General features: G+C 41.4%; 1 protein-coding gene across 1 annotated transcript in view; it reads right to left on the bottom strand.

The window, feature by feature from the left end:
• LOC145850282 (uncharacterized) overlaps positions 1 to 21,297 on the bottom strand; it is a 42,386-nt gene extending 21,089 nt beyond the window's left edge. The window contains exons 1-2 of the mRNA XM_082970753.1: positions 20,808 to 21,297; positions 14,065 to 14,159 (exon numbers count right to left, since the gene is read on the bottom strand). Coding sequence (XP_082826879.1) covers positions 14,065 to 14,159; positions 20,808 to 20,876 — 164 coding nt within the window. The 5' untranslated portion in view covers positions 20,877 to 21,297. The remainder of the gene's footprint in view (positions 1 to 14,064; positions 14,160 to 20,807) is intronic.
• Between the last annotated feature and the right edge of the window lie 998 nt (positions 21,298 to 22,295).

Genomic DNA, 22,295 nt, shown 5'->3' with positions numbered 1-22,295 from the left:
CCAAGCGGAAATAAACATGGTTTCAGCTCCAAGTGTTGTTATACAGGTTGCTGCACAAAGTATCGAAAGAATAGCATTGTCTGGACTTTTAAACCGGCAGCCATGTTCCTAACTGCCACCCAAAAACATGGACACTACAGCGAGTATTCTTCCTGCCTTGTTACACTGCCTGTGTGGTATTTCACCAAGCAGGAGTGCAGACTTACTCTTGAAAACACTGTATTGTGAAACAACTCTACATTGTCTGCTGTGATTGTACTTTATACAGTTGGAGCCATAATATAATGGACCTTAGTTATGTTTCAGCCTCACTGTAGTGTATATTACACATAACATTTATTATCTTCCCTCAGGTTTACAGCCAAAAAACATGTGTCCCCCAAATCAGGGTGGATCCATGGCGCCTGTGTCAGACTGTGTATCTCCCCCTCTGTGTAAATGGTGTGGCACATGTCCACCCAAGGGGCCCTTTCCCCACAACAGGCCTGTTCTGGAGCTATACTCTGTGCGAGTCCATATGTTCTAGAACAGCCTCTCATCCCGGCAGTGACCCCAAAAACAGGCAGATCTCAGGACCTCCACTTATACAAATGAAGAAGAAGAAAGTCGCATACACTAGTTTGTCCTTGCTGTGGATTTACAGTATATAACTGAGCTGTCAGCTAAAGAGCCTTCATCCGGGTATGAACATACACTGAAATATCTTTATAGATACAGTGCCTTGCGAAAGTATTCGGCCCCCTTGAACTTTTCGACCTTTTGCCACATTTCAGGCTTCAAACATAAAGATATAAAACTGTAATTTTTTGTGAAGAATCAACAACAAGTGGGACACAATTATGAAGTGGAACGAAATTTATTGGATATTTCAAACGTTTTTTAACAAATAAAAAACTGAAAAATTGGCCGTGCAAAATTATTCAGCCCCTTTACTTTCAGTGCAGCAAACTCTCTCCAGAAGTTCAGTGAGGATCTCTGAATGATCCAATGTTGACCTAAATAACTAATGATGATAAATAGAATCCACCTGTGTGTAATCAAGTCTCCGTATAAATGCACCTGCTCTGTGATAGTCTCAGAGGTCCGTTTAAAGCGCAGAGAGCATCATGAAGAACAAGGAACACACCAGGCAGGTCCGAGATACTGTTGTGGAGAAGTTTAAAGCCGGATTTGGATACAAAAAGATTTCCCAAGCTTTAAACATCCCAAGAAGCACCGTACAAGCGATAATATTGAAATGGAAGGAGTATCAGACCACTGCAAATCTACGAAGACCCGGCCGTCCCTCTAAACTTTCAGCTCATACAAGGAGAAGACTGATCAGAGATGCAGCCAAGAGGCCCATGATCACTCTGGATGAACTGCAGAGATCTACAGCTGAGGTGGGAGACTCTGTCCATAGGACAACAATCAGTCGTATACTGCACAAATCTGGCCTTTATGGAAGAGTGGCAAGAAGAAAGCCATTTCTTAAAGATATCCATAAAAAGTGTTGTTTAAAGTTTGCCACTAGCCACCTGGGAGACACACCAAACATGTGGAAGAAGGTGCTCTGGTCAGATGAAACCAAAATTGAACTTTTTGGCAACAATGTTTGGCGTAAAAGCAACACAGCTCATCACCCTGAACACACCATCCCCACTGTCAAACATGGTGGTGGCAGCATCATGGTTTGGGCCTGCTTTTCTTCAGCAGGGGCAGGGAAGATGGTTAAAATTGATGGGAAGATGGATGGAGCCAAATACAGGACCATTCTGGAAGAAAACCTGATGGAGTCTGCAAAAGACCTGAGACTGGGACGGAGATTTGTCTTCCAACAAGACAATGATCCAAAACATAAAGCAAAATCTACAATGGAATGGTTCACAAATAAACATATCCAGGTGTTAGAATGGCCAAGTCAAAGTCCAGACCTGAATCCAATCGAGAATCTGTGGAAAGAACTGAAAACTGCTGTTCACAAACGCTCTCCATCCAACCTCACTGAGCTCGAGCTGTTTTGCAAGGAGGAATGGGCAAAAATTTCAGTCTCTCGATGTGCAAAACTGATAGAGACATACCCCAAGCGACTTACAGCTGTAATCGCAGCAAAAGGTGGCGCTACAAAGTATTAACTTAAGGGGGCTGAATAATTTTGCACGCCCAATTTTTCAGTTTTTTATTTGTTAAAAAACTTTTGAAATATCCAATAAATTTCGTTCCACTTCATGATTGTGTCCCACTTGTTGTTGATTCTTCACAAAAAATTACAGTTTTATATCTTTATGTTTGAAGCCTGAAATGTGGCAAAAGGTCGAAAAGTTCAAGGGGGCCGAATACTTTCGCAAGGCACTGTATACTCAGTGGCGACACGTCATTCAGGGCATTCTGTTTTGAGCCTCATATTTTTAGCAGAGCCTGTTTTGCATGTTATTTTGGCATTAATACGTGTCACATATCAGCTTGAAAACAATACAAATACATATATATCATTGAGTTAATAAAGCCACATACATACATGGTATCTTTATTGTTTTCTTGAGTAGGGCAGCTCCAAAATGCAGGTGTTTCAGCTTAGCTCAATGCTTTCTGTGGTGGTGGGACAAGCCAGCAGAAAATACGGAGCGTTGCGCCGTGATTGGCTCAGTGTTCTGTCACTCATGGGGGCAATACGTCACCGCCAAGTCTAAGTGTAGAGCTCGAAAATTCAAGCCCCTTGGGTGCTGCCATTCTAACTACATTAGAAGTGCCCATCCAAGAAGGCTCAAGGTCATTGGCCACAGATAAAATGACGTCAAATCACATTATATCTACAGTAGCTTTGATTGGACTGAACATCATACTTTCAAAATCATAGCTAGCAGTCATCATCATGAATCAAGTCGACAATCTACTGGCAAATCCTTTTTAATCCTTGTCATATGAAGAGAAATAATGAGTATCGTTGCTCATCGGCCATAAACATTACACAACAAGTTGGAAATCGCAAATTCAACAATGAGTTGTTTGGAAGGAATCCGTGGCTAACTGCAAGCATTGCAAAGCAATCATTAACCTGCTATTCAGTGGAGTGGCTGTGTGGTCCCAAGTCTAAGATTAAGGGTCTCTTTTCCTAGTTTAAAATTATAAACATTCAACATTGACCATGCCGTCAATGAAGCATGATCTGTTCCGCGCTCAAAACGACTGCTAACTCGGAACTGCAAAATCTGACTTTTGTGTGTTCAAGACAACTGGGAAATCAGGAAAACTTTTTGAACTTTCATCCAACTCGGAATTGTAAATCGGGAACTCGGGCCTCTTTCTAGAGCTACGACCTGAATATCACTGACGTCATCATGATTCAACCTTTTTTTTCTTCCGAGTTCCCAGTTGTCTTGAAAGCACCATAAATCCAGAGAATGACAGACTTTGATGACAAAATTTGCCCACGAAGGACTGCCGCGCCACCTTCCTGTTCAAGTGAGCACAGCACAACAAGGTGAGTCCAAAAATGTATTGTATACTGCTGCATAAATGTTTATGTTGTGTATGTTGTGTAGTAAGATGTTAGTAGCCCATGTGTCTCACCCTAATAATTTGGTCTATTTTCCCCTCTTAATTTTGCCTACTGTTCTGACTTGGTGGTGCACATGTAGCATACAGTATAACCATTTTTTGAGAAATGTAATCATTGAATATTGTAAGAACTTTCATTGTCTGCTTATATGCCCTCGTGATTTATGCGACGGTTCTGACTTGGTCTACAGGGAGAACACTGTAAGAACGGCACATGACAAGGCGCCGCTGATAGCCAGGTGTAGATGTTATATAGTGCAATTAATGTATTATTTAGTGTTGTGTAGTGTCTTTGCTGGCATGCATTCCACATTTTAATTTTTTTGCCCCACCTAGATTTACATGTAAAATCGCAACTGGATATACTCTATCTATAGACTTTGTTTATGGCCAGTACATAAAACATATATTCCCACAGATTAAATGAGAACCTATGGTGCATTTGGAGAAGGCATATGTCGTTTTTCAATTTCCTTTAAACAAATATTTTCTTAGGCTACCCGGATTGACTATTTTCACTCTTCTTGAGGGAAACCAGGTAGAGTAACTCAAAATGAAAAATATATGGCAAATAGAAATCAAAACTGGATGGTGTTTAGAGATAGATGGGAGGGGTTGAGTGAAGCTAAAGGATGGGACTAAAAACAAAAGAAAGAAGTCGAAGTCGAAGTGTTGTTGTCCATTAGTTTACTCCAATTAGGGGAGGGGTGTTAGGGTTAGGGGAAAATAATAAAGGAAAATGTATTAAAATATATATTTTTTTAAATTGGAAATTACGTAGGCAATTTCATTGATGGAAGCCACAATATATGTGCAATATTAAAGCTGATCTACCCCCTAAAAAAAACAAATAATCAAATAATAATCAAATCAAAAAGAACAACAACAAAAAACAGTTTAAGATAATTACTTTACGGCAAAGTTTTAGAGAGCCAGGGAGATCTATTATCGTCTACACGGCTGTCGAGGTGATTAAAAGCTGTTTTGGCCTTTTTTTACTCAGCGATAATACGTTAAAACTAAGACATTCACTGAATAATCCATCTTGCCCTTGCTGCTGGCTGAGCAGATCCTTTCCCTTAAAGCACAATACAACCTCAGCAGTTGTAGAGTGAGAGTGAGAGTGAGAGAGAGAGAGAGAATGAGAGAGAGAGAGAGAGAGAGAGAGAGAGAGAGAGAGAGAGAGAGAGAGAGAGAAAGAGGGAATGAGAGAGGTTCCATGCAGGGTTCTTGTCACTTAGCAATAACACTGATGGGAATTACATGAGAAATCTCTTTTAAGCCTTATAAGCATAATGCAGGGGTCAAATTAAATTGGTCAAATATAAATTGGTGTGTCATTCGCTATTAAGGCTGCATCCTCATCATTGAAAGCGCCGTAGCAATTATATTAACTGAGAATAATTTGACCAAAAAATTATATTCTATATACTTTCTATATGATGGAATTTAACATTCCACATTGTTTATATGATTGTCTATGTTCTCCTTTGAAAGCCACAGAGGAGGATTTCATTTATTCATATAGGCCTCCCTGAGCAGTCTTATTCTAAATTACACCACTAGGTCTACCTGAGCAGCTGGTAAGGATGATGACCTGATGATTTAGCTTGGCCAAATCTTATCTTCAGATCTGCACTACAGATGTAGGCTCTTCATTTGATCACCCTGTTGTGGGAGAACTTTCCTGTAATGTAGCAAATGTAAAACGTGTAGTGTATTTGAGGTTCAAAAAGGCTTATGAAGTTTGAAATTTCCACTTTGAAATTTCAAACTTGATTTTCCTTCACAAAAAATTTTGCCTGGAGATCACAACATAAAATTAACCAACCTTTCCCATCAGAAAGAAGCTGCAATGTTAAAGCCAGTGGTGGAAAATGTACCCAATTGACATACATAAGTAAAGATACCTTAATTGAAAATGAGTCAAGTGAAAGTGAAAGTCACCCAGTAAAATACTACTTGAGTAAAAGTCTTTGGTTTTAAATATACTTAAGAATCAAAAGTATATGTAATTGCTAAAAGATACTTAAGTATCAAAAGTAAAAACACAAATCATTTCAAATTCCTTATATTAAGCAAACCAGACGGCGCCATTTTCTTGTTTTTTATTTATTTATGGATAGCCAGGACATCATTTACAAATGAAGCATGTGTGTTTAGTGAGTCCGCCAGATCAGAGGCAGTAGGGATGACCAGGGATGTTCTCTTGATAAGCGCGTGAATTGGACCATTTTCCTGTCCTGCTAAGCATTCAAAATGTAACGAGTACTTTTGGGTGTCAGGGAAAATGTATGGAGTTAAAAGTACATTATTTTCTTTAGGAACGTAGTGAAGTAAAAGTTGTCAAAAATATATAAAAAGTAAAAGTACCAATACCCACAAAAACTACCTAAGTAGTTGAGGTCGGCCGATTATGATTTTTCAACGCCGATACCGATACCAATTATTGGAGGACCAAAAAAAGCCGATATCGATTAATCGGACGATTTTTTTTTTTTTTTGTAATAATGACAATTACAACAATACTGAATGAACACTTATTTTGACTTAATATAATACATCAATAAAATCTATTTAGCCTCAAATAAATAATGAAACATGTTCAATTTGGTTTAAATAATGCAAAACAAAGTGTTGGAGAAGAAAGTAAAAGTGCAATATGTGCCACGTAAATAAATAAACAAACAACAAACAAAAAGATTGTCCGATTAATCGTATCGGCTTTTTTTTGGTCCTCCAATAATCGATATCGGTATCGGCGTTGAAAAAAATCATAAATCGGTCGACCTCTAATGTGTAGTTAACTTGTGATTATGATTGATTGATTGTTTTTATAAGATAAGTTTAATGCTAGCTAGCAACTTACCTTGGCTTCTTACTGCATTGCGTAACAGGCAGCCTCCTCGTGGAGTACAATGTAAAGCAGGTGGTTAGAGCGTTGGACTAGTTAACCATAAGGTTGCATCCCCAAGCTGACAAGGTAAAAATCTGTCGTTCTGCCCCTAAACAAGGCAGTTAACCCACCGTTCCTAGGCCGTCATTGAAAATAAGAATGTGTTCTTAACTGACTTGCCTAGTTAAAAAATATTTATATAAAAAAAATAAAAAAAAAATTATTGGCAAATCAGTGGCAAAAAAATACCGATTACCGATTGTTCTGAAAACTTGAAATCGGCCCTAATTAATCGGCCATTCCGATTAATCGGTCGACCTCTACTAAGAAGTACTTTAAAGTACTTTACACCAATGGTTAAAACCCATCACATTGAAAGTACCGTACATAAAGTCATTTTCAACACATTGCACCAACGCATGTAATTTCAATTTCCTTTCAATGGCTCGCTCGTCATACCTGTTTTCTCACATTTCACACTGATGATAGAGCTCTGTGGCTGTGTTTTTGCTGTTCTCACGGCGACTGTTGGACGGTTTGCATTAGCTGTTGCTTTTAACCCTGTGAGAACCAAGCATTTTTGAAAATGCATTTTTATACTTATAAAAATACCTCTAGCTCTGGCTTATGTTTGTTTCTCAATTTCCTTTTTTCTACATAATCACTACACCTTAAGACAGGACACACAACAAATGTTACTAAGAGATACATCTGGCTTTAAGGAGATTAACTATGTAGTGCTTGACATTAAATTAGGACCTGTTGCATTTTTGGAACCGAGGGTCTCACAGATGATTTCAGGCCTCAATAATCCAAATGAGCATGATAAAGCAGTCTATAGCGAAGCTCTGATCATTGATCTCAGGCTCAGCCATCAAGTGAGCCACTTCACTGGTACTTCCGTTAGTCCCCAGGTGTTTCTCAATTGACTTAACCTGTTAGGGCTAGGGGGCAGTATTGACACGGCCGGATAAAAAACATACCCGATTTAATCTGGTTACTACTCCTGCCCAGTAACTAGAATATGCATATAATTATTGGCTTTGGATAGAAAACACCCTAAAGTTTCTAAAACTGTTTGAATGGTGTCTGTGAGTATAACAGAACTCATGTGGCAGGCCAAAACCTGAGAAGATTCCATGCAGGAAGTGGCCTGTCTGACAAGTTGTTGTTCATCTTGGCTCTTTTTATTGAAGACTGAGGATCTTTGCTATAACGTGACACTTCCTACGGCTCCCATAGGCTCTCAGAGCCCGGGAAAAAGCTGAACGATATCGAGGCAGCCTCTGGCTGAAACACATTATCGCGTTTGGCAAGTGGCCGATCAGAGTACTATGGGCTTAGGCGCGTGCCCGAGTCGACCGAATGCTTTATTTTCTTTTGTCTGTTTACCTAAACGCAGATTCCCGGTCGGAATATTATCGCTTTTTTTATGAGAAAAATGGCATAAAAATGTATTTTAAACAGCGGTTGACATGCTTCGAAGTACGGTAATGGAATATTTAGATTTTTTTTGTCACGAATTGCGCCATGCTCGTCACCCTTATTTACCCTTTCGGATAGTGTCTTGAACGCATGAACAAAACGCCACTATTTGGATATAACAATGGATTATTTGGGACCAAACCAACATTTGTTATTGAAGTAGAAGTCCTGGGAGTGCATTCTGACGAAGACAGCAAAGGTAATAACATTTTTCTTATAGTAAATGTGACTTTTCTGAGTGCTAAACTTGCTGGGTGTCTAAATAGCTAGCCCTGTGATGCCAGGCTATCTACTGAGAATATTGCAAAATGTGCTTTCACCGAAAAGCTATTTTAAAATCGGACATATCGAGTGCATAGAGGAGTTTTGTATCTATAATTGTTAAAATAATTGTTATGCTTTTTGTGAACGTTTATCGTGAGTAATTTAGTAAATTCACCGGCAGTGTTCGGTGGGAATGCTAGTCACATGCTAGTCACATGCTAATGTAAAAAGCTGGTTTTTGATATAAATATGAACTTGATTGAACAAAACATGCATGTATTGTATAACATAATGTCCTAGGGTTGTCATCTGATGAAGATCATCAAAGGTTAGTGCTGCATTTAGCTGTAGTTTGGGTTTATGTGACATTATATGCTAGCTTGAAAAATGGGTGTTTGATTATTTCTGGCTGGGTACTCTGCTGACATAATCTAATGTTTTGCTTTCGTTGTAAAGCCTTTTTGAAATCGGACAGTGTGGTTAGATTAACGAGAGTCTTGTCTTTAAAATGGTGTAAAATAGTCATATGTTTGAAAAAGTTTTTGCATTTTTGAGGTTTTTGAATATCGCGCCACGGGATTACACTGGCTGTTACGTAGGTGGGACGCAAGCGTCCCACCTAGCCCATAGAGGTTAAGTGGCATCCTCTCCTCGTCTCCTTTCCTTCATCATCCCCCCTTCGTAAAATCAGATCATGACTCCATACTTCTGCTTCCTGTTGATGCCTGCGAGTCCACTTCCTGACTGGCTGAGGCCGTAGGCACGCCACACTCCGGGTATCTCTCCTTCTGGTCTCCCTCCCACTTCTCCGGGCCAGTTTGGCACGGCCCAACTGGAGGATCTCAGTTTGGCCAGCACTCTCTAGCAAGTGACCGTAGTGGACGGAAAGCCCGTGGAGGGGGTAAGTCAAATAACCTATGCCCATTTCACTATAAAGAAGAAGTTGCTATGTCAGGTCGTGAAGAAGAATGACGAATGTTTGGAGTTGTTGTTGGTGCCCCGTCCCTTTGCACGATTTTACTGGCCAGGGGTGCAGAAAGCAGTAGAAGAACACTGCCGCAGTTGCCCAGAGTGCCAGCAAGTGACTACAAAACCCAATTTTCGCAGTCTCTTAATTCCCCTACCCATTATTACAGTTCCTTTCAGCAGGATCGCAATGGACCTGGTGGGACCTCTACCCAAGAGCAACCGAGGGCACCAATACATAATGGTGATCCTGGATTATGCCAACAGGTACCCGGAAGCCATTCCCCTGCACACCATAGCCACCAAGGAAATCGCGCGTGAGTTGGTCATGCTGTTCTCCCGAGTAGGCATTCCCGACGAGATATTGACCGACCAGGGCACCCCGTTCATGTCACGAATCATGAAGGACCTATGCAAGCTAATGAAAATAACCCAGTTGCGCACCTCATTGTATCACCCTCAGACCGATGGATTGGTGGAAAGATTCAAACAAACCCTGAAGCAGCTGATAAAGAAGGTGATGGAGACTGATGGAAAGAATTGGGACCAGATGCTACCCTACCTGATGTTCTCAACCTGAGAAGTGCCCCAAGCTTCAACAGGATTCTCTCCCTTCGAACTCCTGTACGGGAGACAACCCCGAGGACTGCTGGACGTGGCTAAAGAAGCCTGGGAACAGCAACCGTCGCCCCACCAAACCTTGGTGAAGCACGTGGGAGACATGAGAGATCGGATGGCAACCCTTCGGCCCCTGGTACGGGAACACATGCTGGAGACACAGGAGGACCATGCGAGAGTGTACAACAGAGGGGCACAACAAAGAGACTTTCAGCCAGGAGACAAAGTGTTGGTGTTGGTCCCCACCTCAGAATGTACGTTTTTGGCCCAATGGTACGGGCCATACGAAGTCATTGAGAAGGTGCGTGAAGTTAACTATAGGGTCAGACAGCCGGGACAAATGCATCGGACACAGATTTACCATGTGAATCTGCTAAAGAAATGGAATGCAGGTGATATACTCTACTCTATGTCCCAGAAGGAGGCTACCACAGAGACCGAGCCGGCAGAGGTGCCAACAGGGGAGCAGCTGAGCCAAGCCCAGAAGCAGGAGCTGAGGGAGTTGGTCGGCCGAAACCAGGATGTGTTCTCCAGTGAACCAGGACACACCGATCTGGTACAGCACAGCATCATCACCGAAACTGGGAAAAAGGCAGGGAGAGGCAGATGGCAGGGAGAGGTGAGGGGAGTGGTTATTGAGGGGAGATATCTTGCAGCCCGCTGGCTCCACCCCCGAGCCTTATATGGACTTCCTGCCCCAACGAGGTGAGGCTGTGGGTTGTTAAACCAGGGAATGCTTGGGGATAAAGGAGGAAGCAGCCTGCACAAAGGGGTAGAGTAAGGAGAGAACAAAGTGTGTTATGAAGGGTGGGAGAAGAGAGAACAATATCTGTGTGATTACCCATTGTGACCTGGACTGTCAGACTACCCTCCCCCCTTGTGTACCGAACCGGATTGGCTGAGGACCCGAGTGTGAGGATTACCCCTGGAGAACGGAACGGACAATGAGAACGGCGTGTGGACTGGGAAGTAATTGGTGAATTCCCCTTCTTCCCCAGTGTACCATAATTCCTATTAAACTCCCCATTTGCATTCTAGTTGTGCTCCTGGTGCATGTTTTGTTATTGAACTTGGTGACGTGGAAACCCCACACCCTTGAGCCTGCTACAATATTTATTATGGTATTGGCACTGACCCTGGAACTGATCCTGTATATAGCTTACTTACTTGTGTTGTTCTTATTTATTTTTCTCGTGTTTTTTTGTCCTACTTTACTTGATTTTATAGTACTATACTGTATATTGATATTGATTATTGCATTGTTGGGAAAATAACTTGCAAGAAAGGTATTTCACCCCTACTCGTGCACTTGACAATAAAAACGTAAAACTTGAAATCTTTACTGATCTGAAAAGACAGTTTAGGTGATAGCAATATGGAAGACGATGGAACTGAATGACCTGGAAATCACTTTCGCCTGTCCCGTTCTTTGATGTTACTGTAGAAGAGGCAAGGGGATGAAGAGAAGATGCAGCGCTTTTGACTATTAAGATGTACCCTTTGTGTTAAGACAGCAGGTAAACCTTTGTGACAGAGAAGCTTATCAAATGACATGCTTTGATGCAACACATAACTAATGGTTTTGCTTTTGTTTGTTCAACTATTCATGCATAACATTCTTCTTCCATAAAATATACTCTGCTTTAGATCTATGCCTTTTCACAGCTTTTCAGTTCTGGGTCATCTCATAAAAGATTCGTCAGAGAGTTACATAAGTTTCCCTCATATTTATTGTCTGCATGACAAATGACGTTGTCTCTGTCTCTGTCAGACAAAAGAACATTGTCAACCCCTGTATGCGTTTCGTACAATGAAACGTCCTCTTATCTTGTGTGTTGGAAATGCTACTTAGCTTTTGGGGCATTTATCATGTCCCTCAATAGCAGTAGTTACAAAATGGCACTACATGAAAGGCTCAAAAATGGGGTACATCTTTGCATCATCACTTTCTAATGAGCTGTCAGACATTAGATAACATACTGTTAATTATTCTAACTTAAAAATAAATATGAATATAAATATTCTACAGAGAAATGTATATTTAAAAGATGGAAATGGCATGACTGAATATAAGCCTTCCTCTACACTGCAATACAAGAGCGGTCTATTAAAAGGTGGCAATTTGCAGTTGCAACATCCATTTTTGGACTTATAAATGAATGATATGTACGCATTGATTCTTGAAGAATATAACTTATAAATGGCTCATGAGCTTAGTTTAACCATCATACTATATAGCCTCAAAAATGTAAAACATTGTTAAAGGTTAGGAACCTGTGGGGGTGGGCTTAATAAGAATGCACCACCCCAACACATTAAGGAACACCATTTCAGGGATACTGAATATCACCAGGACAAAGTGTGTGTGTGAGTTTTCAACCATGTGCATCCAGACACAAACTTGTGTTAATTTGGGTTAATTTGTTTTCAGGCACAGTTTAACATCCGTTGAATTTATCTTTGTATTGGCTCCATCAATTTAAATAATTAATTTGCAATGACCTTGTGGGACATCCCACGAAGAGAACACTTAAGGAATTTGGGGAATTCCACATAGGGAATATAGTCAGAACACTAAGGTCTTCTAGAGGCTATGGAGAGGTGTAGTATCATAATGAAATAGGTGGCCTATTCTACAAGTCTATTAGCCAGTGAGAGGAAATGGTTTTATGGCCCTAAGGGGTCAGAGGTCATTTTCACCCAAAGGAGACATTAATTAAATGCTATTGGGTGTGTGACAAAGGGTAGGACAAAGTGTGTTCTGTTTGTAGACTTAGAGGCTGTGCTTCGGTAGGCTTTCCTGTATACATTTATAATGCAGTCTTTTCTTGGGGATTACTCTAAACAAATGTGTTGAAGCAGCATGCAACAGACAAACAAGATATTTGCTGAAAACATTATTTGGGCATTTCTACTGTGTGTGTGCGTGCTGATAATACAGCAAAATAGATAGTGTCTATGCTTTATATATTGTTCAAATGAAGGCTACATTGAAACCCTATCAATAACAACACAAGGACAGCAGATTAAATATATTTAAAATGCTGTTGTTGAAATGCTGGAGGTGTTCCTCTTCAACAAACTGCACTATACTTCCACACTAGCATCAGACCCTTGAACAGACCCACACTTGTTCAGGTAAGTGGGCTTACACACACCCCTTCCCTGCAGATCTGAACAAGAGCTCGGTAGAGGTAACCAAGCACATGAGCTGTGGTTCACCACACAAACAGTCCTTGCTTGCTATTATGAAAATCAAATTCAACAATAACAAAACTGTTTTCAATTCGACTTTTGCTTTCAAAAGCAGCTCAAATAAAACTTCTAAAAAGGAACTATAGCCATAAAATTCTACCATGCAAATACACTGTGTGTTATAAGGAAATAATGATCGCTCTAGAATGCCTTTCAAGCCAATCAGAAAAGAGTATTCAACAATGCCATGGTATAAATAGAACGAAGAATGTATTATGTCCTGTGCTCTTAAATGTAAATGACAGTAATTGCACTCCTGTAATTGTGTGTGTGTGTGTGTGTGTGTGTCTGTGTGTGTGTGTGTGTGTGCGCGTGTACGTGTGTGTGTCCGTCCACGTGAATTAATCTTCTGTGCGCTACTGCAAGAGCATCTAACTCACACACAAGGGCCGTTTATCTGAGATGTAAAGAGAAACGCAAAGCAGAAAACCAGGCAAAAGCGTTGGCCCTCCATCTGCTTCCATGCTGGGGGACAGAAATAGACTTGTTGTGCTCTCTGATAGAAGGCCCTACTTGCCATGTTGCTCTATGCATCAGGCCAGTCTCCAGCCTACACTTCAGATTTCTCATCTGAAAGCTTTGCCAGACACATCTGGATGTCATGAGTGTGTTTCAGATGTAACAAGCCTGACATTACTAGTAGATTAACCAGGCTTTGGAGACGAGGACAGACATGGGCCTCTCCTGTACTGTAACACTGACTTGTCAGGAAATTCTCATCTGGACTCAACTCCATTTTTCTATGTTCATGTGGAACTGGTGGGAATCGAACCTGGGTCTTGCGCACACCAGCCCAACAACTTAACCATTAAACCAAGAAGATATCCTCATGGCCAAGAGCGAAACAGTGTCAGGAAGGTCCACCTTATCACAAGAGCGGGATTCCAAATCACCTCCACTATAAATGCATTGCCCATTAATGCCCACTAATGCCCACTGCCCATACTCTACTTCTGCCACTTCATCAACAAAACTGTTTGAGACCACTGACTTAAGCCCTAAAACCAAAGCATATAAATAACTGAAGCAACAAATGTACTCACGCATTGCAGTAGGGCTTCTTATCGTAGCCTTTGTAGTTCTTCATGTTCAGGGTCATCTTACACACCTCGCAGTGGAAGCATCCTTTATGCCAATTCTGGAAAGGAAAACACAAATGATATTTCAATTCAGTTTGACCTTCTGCTGGTGCTCAAATTTGAGAATTGTGAATGAATAAGTGCCTTTATTAGTTGAAAGGCATCCGAGACATGACTAATATTCCAGATTTCTATTACCACAACCAAGAGAAGTGATTCTAAACAATTAAGTGAAAAAGAAGAAAATAAGAAAGGTTTCTGAATTAAACAAAGGTTACAGTATCAAAACAAATCAAATGCGCCGAATACAACAGGTGAAGACCTTACAGTGAAATGCTTACTTACAAGCCCTTAACCAACAATGCAGTTAAGAAAAATTATTGTTAAGTAAAAAAAAAAGTAAAACATTCAAAAAATAAAAAAATAAAGAATTAAAGAGGAGCAGTAAAATAACAGTAGCGAGGATATTTACAGGGAGTACCGGTACAGAGTCAATGTGCAGGGGCACAGGTTAGTCAAGGTAATTGAGGTAATATGTACATGTAGGTTGAGGTAAAGTGACTATGCATAGATAATACACAGAGTAGCAGCAGCATAAAAGAGGGTGTGTGTGGGGGGGACAATGCAAATAGTCCGGGTAGACAATTGATAAGCTGTTCAGGAGTCTTATGGCTTGGGGGTAGAAGCTGTTAAGAAGCCTTTTGGACCTCCTTTTCAATCTCCTGAGGGGTAATAGGCTTTGTCGTGCCCTCTTCACGGCTGTCTTGGTGTGTTTGGACCATGACAGTTTGTTGGTGATGTGGACACCAAGGAACTTGAAGCTCTCAATCTGCTCCACTACAGCCCCGTCGATGAGAAATGGGGGCGTGCTCGTTCCTCCTTTTCCTGTAGCCCACAATCATTACCTTTGTCTTGATCACGTTGAGGGAGAGGTTGTTATCCTGGCACCACACGGCCAGGTCTCTGACCTCCTCCCTACAGGTTGTCTCATCGTTGTCGGATGATCAGGGCTACCACTGTTGAGTCTTCAGCAAACTTAATGATGGTGTTGTTGTCGTTCCTGGCCATGCAGTCATGGGTGAACAGGGAGTACAGGAGGGGGCTGAGCATGCACCCCTGATGGGCCCCCGTGTTGAGGATCGGCATGGCAGATGTGTTGTTACCTACTCTTACCACCTGGGGGGAAGTCCAGGAAGTCCAGGATCCAGTTGCAAAGGAAGGTGTTTAGTCCCAGGGTCCTTAGCTTAGTGATGAGCTTTGAGGGCACTATGGTGTTGAACGCTGAGCTGTTATCAATGAATAGCATTCTCACGTAGGTGTTCCTTTTGTCCTGGTGGGAAAGGGCAGTGTGGAGTGCAATAGAGATTGCATCATCTGTGGATCTTTTGGGGCGGTATGTAAATTGGATGGGGTCTAGGGTTTCTGGGAAAAAGGTTTTGATGTGAGCCATGACCAGCCTTTCAAAGCACTTCATGGCTACATATGTGAGTGCTACAGGTCGGTAGTGATTTAGGCAGGTTACCTTAGTGTTCTTGGACACAGGGACTATGGTAGTCTGCTTGAAACATGTTGGTATTACAGACTCAGTCAGGGACAGGTTGAAAATGTCAGTGAAGACACTTGCCAGTTGGTCAGCGCATAGTGCATGCTCGGAGTACATGTCCTGGTAATCCGTCTGGCCCTGCGACCTTGTGAATGTTGACCTGTTTAAAGGACTTACTCACATCGGCTACGGAGAGCGTGATCATACAGTCGTCCGGAAAAGCTGATGCTCTCATGCATGCTTCAGTCTTGCTTGTTTCGAAGTGAGTATAGAATTAATTTAGCTCTTCTGGTAGGCTTGAGTCACTGGGCAGCTCGCGGCTGTGCTTCCCTTTGTAGTCTGTAATAGTTTGCAAGCTCTGCCACATCCGACGAGTGTTGGAGCCGGTGTAGTACAATTCAATCTCAGTCCTGTACTGTCACTTTGCCTGTTTGATGGTTCGTCGGAGGGCATAGAGAGTCCTGCTCCTTGAAAGTGGCAGTGCTACCCTTAAGCTCAGTGCAGATGTTGCCTGTAATCCATGGCTTCTGGTTGGGGTATGTACGTTTGGTCACTGTGGGGACCATGTGATTGATACACATGACTCTGTGAAACATAAGATATTACAGTTTTTAATGTCCCGTTGGTAGGAAATTCGTAATCGCAGCTCGTCCATTTTGTTGTTTAACTTTTTAGGGTATAGGGGGCAGTATTTTCGATTTCAGATGAAAAGCGTGCCCAGAGTAAACTGCCTAATACTCGGGCCCAGAGTCAAATATTTGCATAGTATTAGTAGATTTGGATAGAAAACACTGCAGTTTCTAAAACTGTTTGAATGATGTCTGTGAGTATAACAGAACTCATATGGTAGGCATAAACCTGAGAAAAATCCAACCAGGAAGTGTGGAAATCTGAGAATTGTAGTTCTTCTTTTGAATCCCTATCGAAACTACAGTGTCTGTGGGGTCACGTTGCACTTCCTAAGGCTTCCATTGGCTGTCAACAGCCTTCAGAAAGTTTTTCCATCATTCTCCTGTTACTGGGCAGAGAATAATAGCTCAGTCAATGAGTGGACTGCCTATGGACAAAGGACTTTTTCTTCTTGAATGAATACACTATTGTCCGGTTGGAATATTATCTACGTTTTATGTTAAAAATACCCTAAGGATTGATTGTAAACGATGTTTGACATGTTTCTACGAACGGTAATGGAACTATTTGACTTTGTCTCTGGTACTGGGCTCGCGCATAATGCTTTTGGATAGTGATCGAAACGCATGAACAAAACGGAGGTATTTGGACATAAATATGGATTATTTCGAACAAAAATAACATTTGTTGTGGAAGTAGGAGTCCTCGGAGTGCATTCTGACGAAGCTCAGCAAAGGTAAGAGAATATTTATAATACTAATTCAGAGTTTTGTTGATGCCAGAACTTGGCGGGTAGCTGTATAGCTTGCTTCGATGGCTGAGCTATGTACTCAAAATATTGAACAATGTGCTTTCTCCGTAAAGTTATTTTGAAATCTGACAAAGCGGTTGCGTCAAGGAGTAGTGTATCTATAATTCTTTCAATAACTGTTGTACATTTTATCAATGTTTATGATGAGTATTTTTGTAAATTGATGTGCACATTCACCGGAGGGTTTGGTGGGAATACATTTTCTGAACATCACTCGCCAATGTAAAATGCTGTTTTTGGATATAAATATGAACTTTATCGAACAAAACATACATGTATTGTATAACATGAAGTCCTATGAGTGCCATCTGATGAAGATCATCAAAGGTTAGTGAATATTTTAGCTATACTTTTGTTTTTTTTAATGCATGTCCTCACTTGGAAAATGGCTGTGTGGATTTTCTTGTGAAGTTTATGTCCTAACAATCTAATTTTATGCTTTCGCCGTAAAGCCTTTTTGAATTCGGACAATGTGGTTAGATTAACGAGAGTCTTATCTTTAAAATGGTGTAAAATAGTTGATTGTTTGAGAAAATGAAATGATGAGATTTTTGCTGTTTTGTATTTCGTGCCATGCTATTTCAATGGCTGTTGAATAGTGTGAGACGGTCACGTCCCACCTAGCCCAGAGAAGTTAATGATTGTACGTTGGCTAATAGGACTGATGGTAGAGGCAGATTACCCACTCGGCGTCAGATCCTTACAAGGCACCCGACCTACAGTTGAAGTCAGATGTTTACATACAGTTAGGTTGGAGTCATTAAAACTCGTTTTTCAACCACTCCACAAATGTATGGTCGGTTAGGACATCCACTTTGTGCATGACACAAGTAATTTTTCCAACAATTGTTTACAGACAGATTATTTCACTTATAACTCAGTGTATCACAATGCCAGTGGATCAGAAGTTTATATACACTAAGTTGACTGTGCCTTTAAACAGCTTGGAAAATTCCAGAAAATTATGTCATGGCTTTAGAAGCTTCTGATAGGCTAATTGACATCATTTGAGTCAATTGGAGGTGTACCTGTGGATGTATTTCAAGGCCTACCTTCAAACTCAGTGCCTCTTTGCTTGACATCATGGGAAACTCAAAAGAAATCAGCCAAGACCTCAGAAAATAAATTGTAGACCTCCACAGGGTTGGTCATCCTTGGGAGCAATTTCCAAACGCCTGAAGGTACCACGTTCATCTGTACAAACAATACTACGCAAGTATAAACACCATGGGACCACGCGCCGTTATACCGCTCAGGAAGGAGACGCATTCTGTCTCCTAGAGATGAACGTACTTTGGTGAGAAAAGTGCAAATCAATCCCAGAACAACACAAGGTCCTTTGCTGAAGATGCTGGAGGAAACAGGTACAAAAGTATCTATATCCACAGTAAAATGAGTCGACATATAACGACATATCCTGAAAGGCCACTCAGCAAGGATGAAGCCACTGCTTCAAAACCGCCATAAAAAAGCCAGACTACGGTCTGCAACTGCACATGGGGACAAAGATCGTACTTTTTGGAGAAATGTCCTCTGGTCTGATGAAACAAAAATAGAACTGTTTGACCATAATAACCATCTTTATGTTTAGAGGAAAAAGGGGGAGGCTTGCAAGCTGAAGAACACCATCCCAACCGTGAAGCACAGGGGTGGCAGCATCATGTTGTGGGGGTGCTTTGCTGTAGGAGGGACTGGTGCACTTCACAAAATAGATGGCTTCACGAGGAAGGAAAAGTATGTGGATATATTGAAGCAACATCTCAAGACATCAGTCAGGAAGTTAAAGCTTGGTCGCAAATGGGTCTTCCAAATGGACAACGACCCCAAGCATACTTCCAAAGTTGTGGCAAAATGGCTTAAGGACAACAAAGTCAAGGTATTGGAGTGGCCATCACAAAGCCCTAACCTCAAACCTATAGAACATTTGTGGGCAGAACTGAAAAAGGGTGTGCGAGCAAGGAGGCCTACAAACCTGACTCAGTTACACTAGCTCTGTCAGGAGGAATGGGACAAAATTCACACAAGTTATTGTGGGAAGCTTGTGGAAGGCTACCTGAAACGCTTGACCCGAGTTTAACAATTTAAAGGCAATGCTACCAAATACTAATTGAGTATATGTAAAGTTCTGACCCACTGGGAATGTGATGAAAGAAATAAAAGCTGAAGTAAATCATTCTCTCTACTATTATTCTGACATTTCACATTCTTAAAATAAAGTGGTGATACTAACTGACCTAAGACAGGGAATTTTTACTTGGATTAAACGTCAGGAATTGTGAAAAACGTAGTTTAAATGTATTTGGCTAAGGTGTATGTAACCTTCCGACTTCAACTGTACGCCCCCGATATCGCCGTCTCTTCTTCATGCGAATGATTTGGGTGTCTGAACTAAATCCTTTGCGTCCAACTCGTTAAAGAAGAAATCTTCATCCAGTACGAGGTGAGTAATCGCTGTTCTGATATCCAGAAGCTATTTTCGGTCATAAGAGATGGTGGCAGAAACATTATGTACAAAATAAGTTACAAATAACACACACAATAGCACAATTGGTTAGGCACCCGTAAAACGGCAGCCATCTCCTCCGGGCATTGCCCTGAGGTAATTGCTGATTCTAAATTGAGCAAATAATTTAACTAAGAATATGTCTCTGTATGTGGTAGGTGTCAGAGCTGTACAATAGGCCATGCATTTGGTTGCAGATACGCCTGTGCTACAACTGTCCACTGGCGTTTCGGCCACAGATTTGCTTGGATAGGTGACAGAAACTAGTCAATGCCCGTGATGTGTTCCCTTTGATTGCATGTGCATGATGTGATGTCCTTAGAAAGTGGGCCACATTAATATCATATGGCCATAAAGCAGGACCAGGGTTTGTGGTTTAGATAATGGGTAGGCCTGCAGGAAACGCAGGGCCCAGGGCTGAGTGGTCAAGAAAAAGGCTATAGCGTTTGTTTAGCAGACATAAGATGCTCACTTCTAAGTTACATTTTTACTATTAACCTGTAGTAGTAATTGTATCCTAGTATAGACCTAGGTCTGATTTAGACATCAATAATACAAAGGCGCTATTAAACAATAATGAACTAGTATTATTATATTCCACCATAAATCAGCATTCATATTTTGATCTAGTGAAAAGAAGATCACACTCAAGAAAATGCCAGTCATTCCCTATTGAGCAAATCTGAATAGCCTATGTCCTTCAGGGGATAAAGGCTAAACTTGCAGGCTATTCCATCCCCTTGTCATGTCAATATGATTCATAGGCCTACACTCATAGCAACTTTTTTTCTATCTATAACCTATCATAAGCTAAAAGGGTTGTTTGAATGTCCCCATAGGAGAACCCCTTATGGTTCCATGTAGAACTCCTTTTGTTACATGTAGAACCCTTTTGGGTTCCATTTAGAACCCTTTCCACAAGGGGATCTACATGGAACCCAAAAGGGTTATTCAACAAGGAAAGCCAAAGAACCCTGTTGGAACGCTTTTTTCTTAGAGTGTATGCTACAACAGATAGGCTACTATAATACACCTATAAACTTTTGGCATAATCTGGGTTTGTGTGTAGCAGTGCACTCACTCTTTCGTGACATTAGGCTATGTGGCCAAAGATAAGTTTGAATCGAAGTTTAAAAATCCACCAACAGACTCCTGAAATACAGCGCAGTCAATTCTGATATAGACAACTGCCTAACAGTGCATTAAAATTGTGATCTGACCTTATCAAGGCAGTTGACTTTCTCTGTCGGATAGACAATTTTCCCACAGCGCGCGCACGGCGGGTTCATTTTCAAATATGCGTCTTTATTCCACACGACAATAAATCCAATATATTCGTGCGCAATAGTTGTTCAAAACCTGGTAACAGCTCTGTATCATATCCCGAGGTCAAGTCGGTAAAAATAAAGTAGCGAGTCTCTCTCTGAGCGGTGCGTCTCGCAAGTGCGTTCGCACAGTCACTATGCTGTCCTGAGTGGATGCCGCATTAAAATTGCACAGACGTAAATTGTGGCTGCTTGTGTGACACAGCACCCACCACGATCCAAGCTGTTTGATTCAGCAACGAGACGACAGCGCCAAGCCAGGACCGCATGATGTTCGTGATTCGTAAAGAGCGAGCGAGAGAGAGAAATGGGGATGGATGGAGAGAGAAAGACAGAGAGAGACGGAGAGAGATATCCCTTAGACCAAAATCCCATTCATTTAAAATGCATGCTTCCTTTTGCCTGCTTTTTCGTACACCTGAAAAGCGTAGGGGATAAAAAAAAAAACACTGCAAATTAGAATACACCTAAAGACCTTGTCATGATTCAGGCATTTTCACAGACCACATAACCAACATACAGGTAGCATGTCTGTGTAAATGGTTCTCTGCTTTTTTGCAGGTAAATTCATGAACACTTCCATTGTTTAACACCTCCCTAATTTGAAAGGCAAACATCCCCCAGAGCAGGGTTGGGGTGGGTGTGGGGGGGCATAGCTACCAGATCAGACAAAACTAACTTAACCAACTCTGGACCCTAGTTGTATGGTATGACATGGTAATTCATCAGCTGTAAAAGTCAGTTTTATATGGGCTATGATGGGACCAGATTATTTTTCTAATCAGGTCATGTTTGTTTTTTGTTTTTTAACTCCTGGCCAATGGAGGATGAACACATTAAAACCCTGTCAAACTGCAGCAGCCTTGTACTTGTTCATACACTACATGACCAAAAGTATGTGGACACCTATTCATCGAACATCTCATTCCAAAATCATGGGCACTAATATGGAGTTGGTCGCCCCTTTGCCGCTATAACAGCCTCCACGATTTTGGGAAGGTTTTCCACTAGATGTTGGAACATTGCTGCAGGGACTTGCTTCCATTCCATTCAGGCGCAAGAGCATTAGTGGCTGATGTTGGGCGATTAGGCCTGGCTCACAGTCGGCGTTCAATTCATCCCAAAGGTGTTCGATAGAGTTGAGGTCAGGGCTCTGTGCAGGCCAGTCAAGTTCTTCCACACCGATCTTGACAAACCATTTCTGTATGGACCTCACTTTGCGCACGGGGGCATTGTCAGGGCCTTCCCCAAACTGTTGCCGCAAAGTTGGAAGCACAGAATCGTCTAGAATGTCATTGTATGCTGTAGCATTAAGATCTCTCTTCACTGGAACTAAGGGGCCTAGCCCGAACCATGAAAAACAGCCCTAGATCATTATTCCTC

The sequence above is a fragment of the Salmo salar genome, chromosome 29, assembly GCF_965601325.2.
Source record: "Salmo salar chromosome 29, fSalSal1, whole genome shotgun sequence".
NCBI lineage: Eukaryota > Metazoa > Chordata > Actinopteri > Salmoniformes > Salmonidae > Salmo > Salmo salar.
The sequence above is the reverse complement of the archived record's forward strand: the minus strand, read 5'-3'. Positions and strand labels throughout refer to the sequence as shown.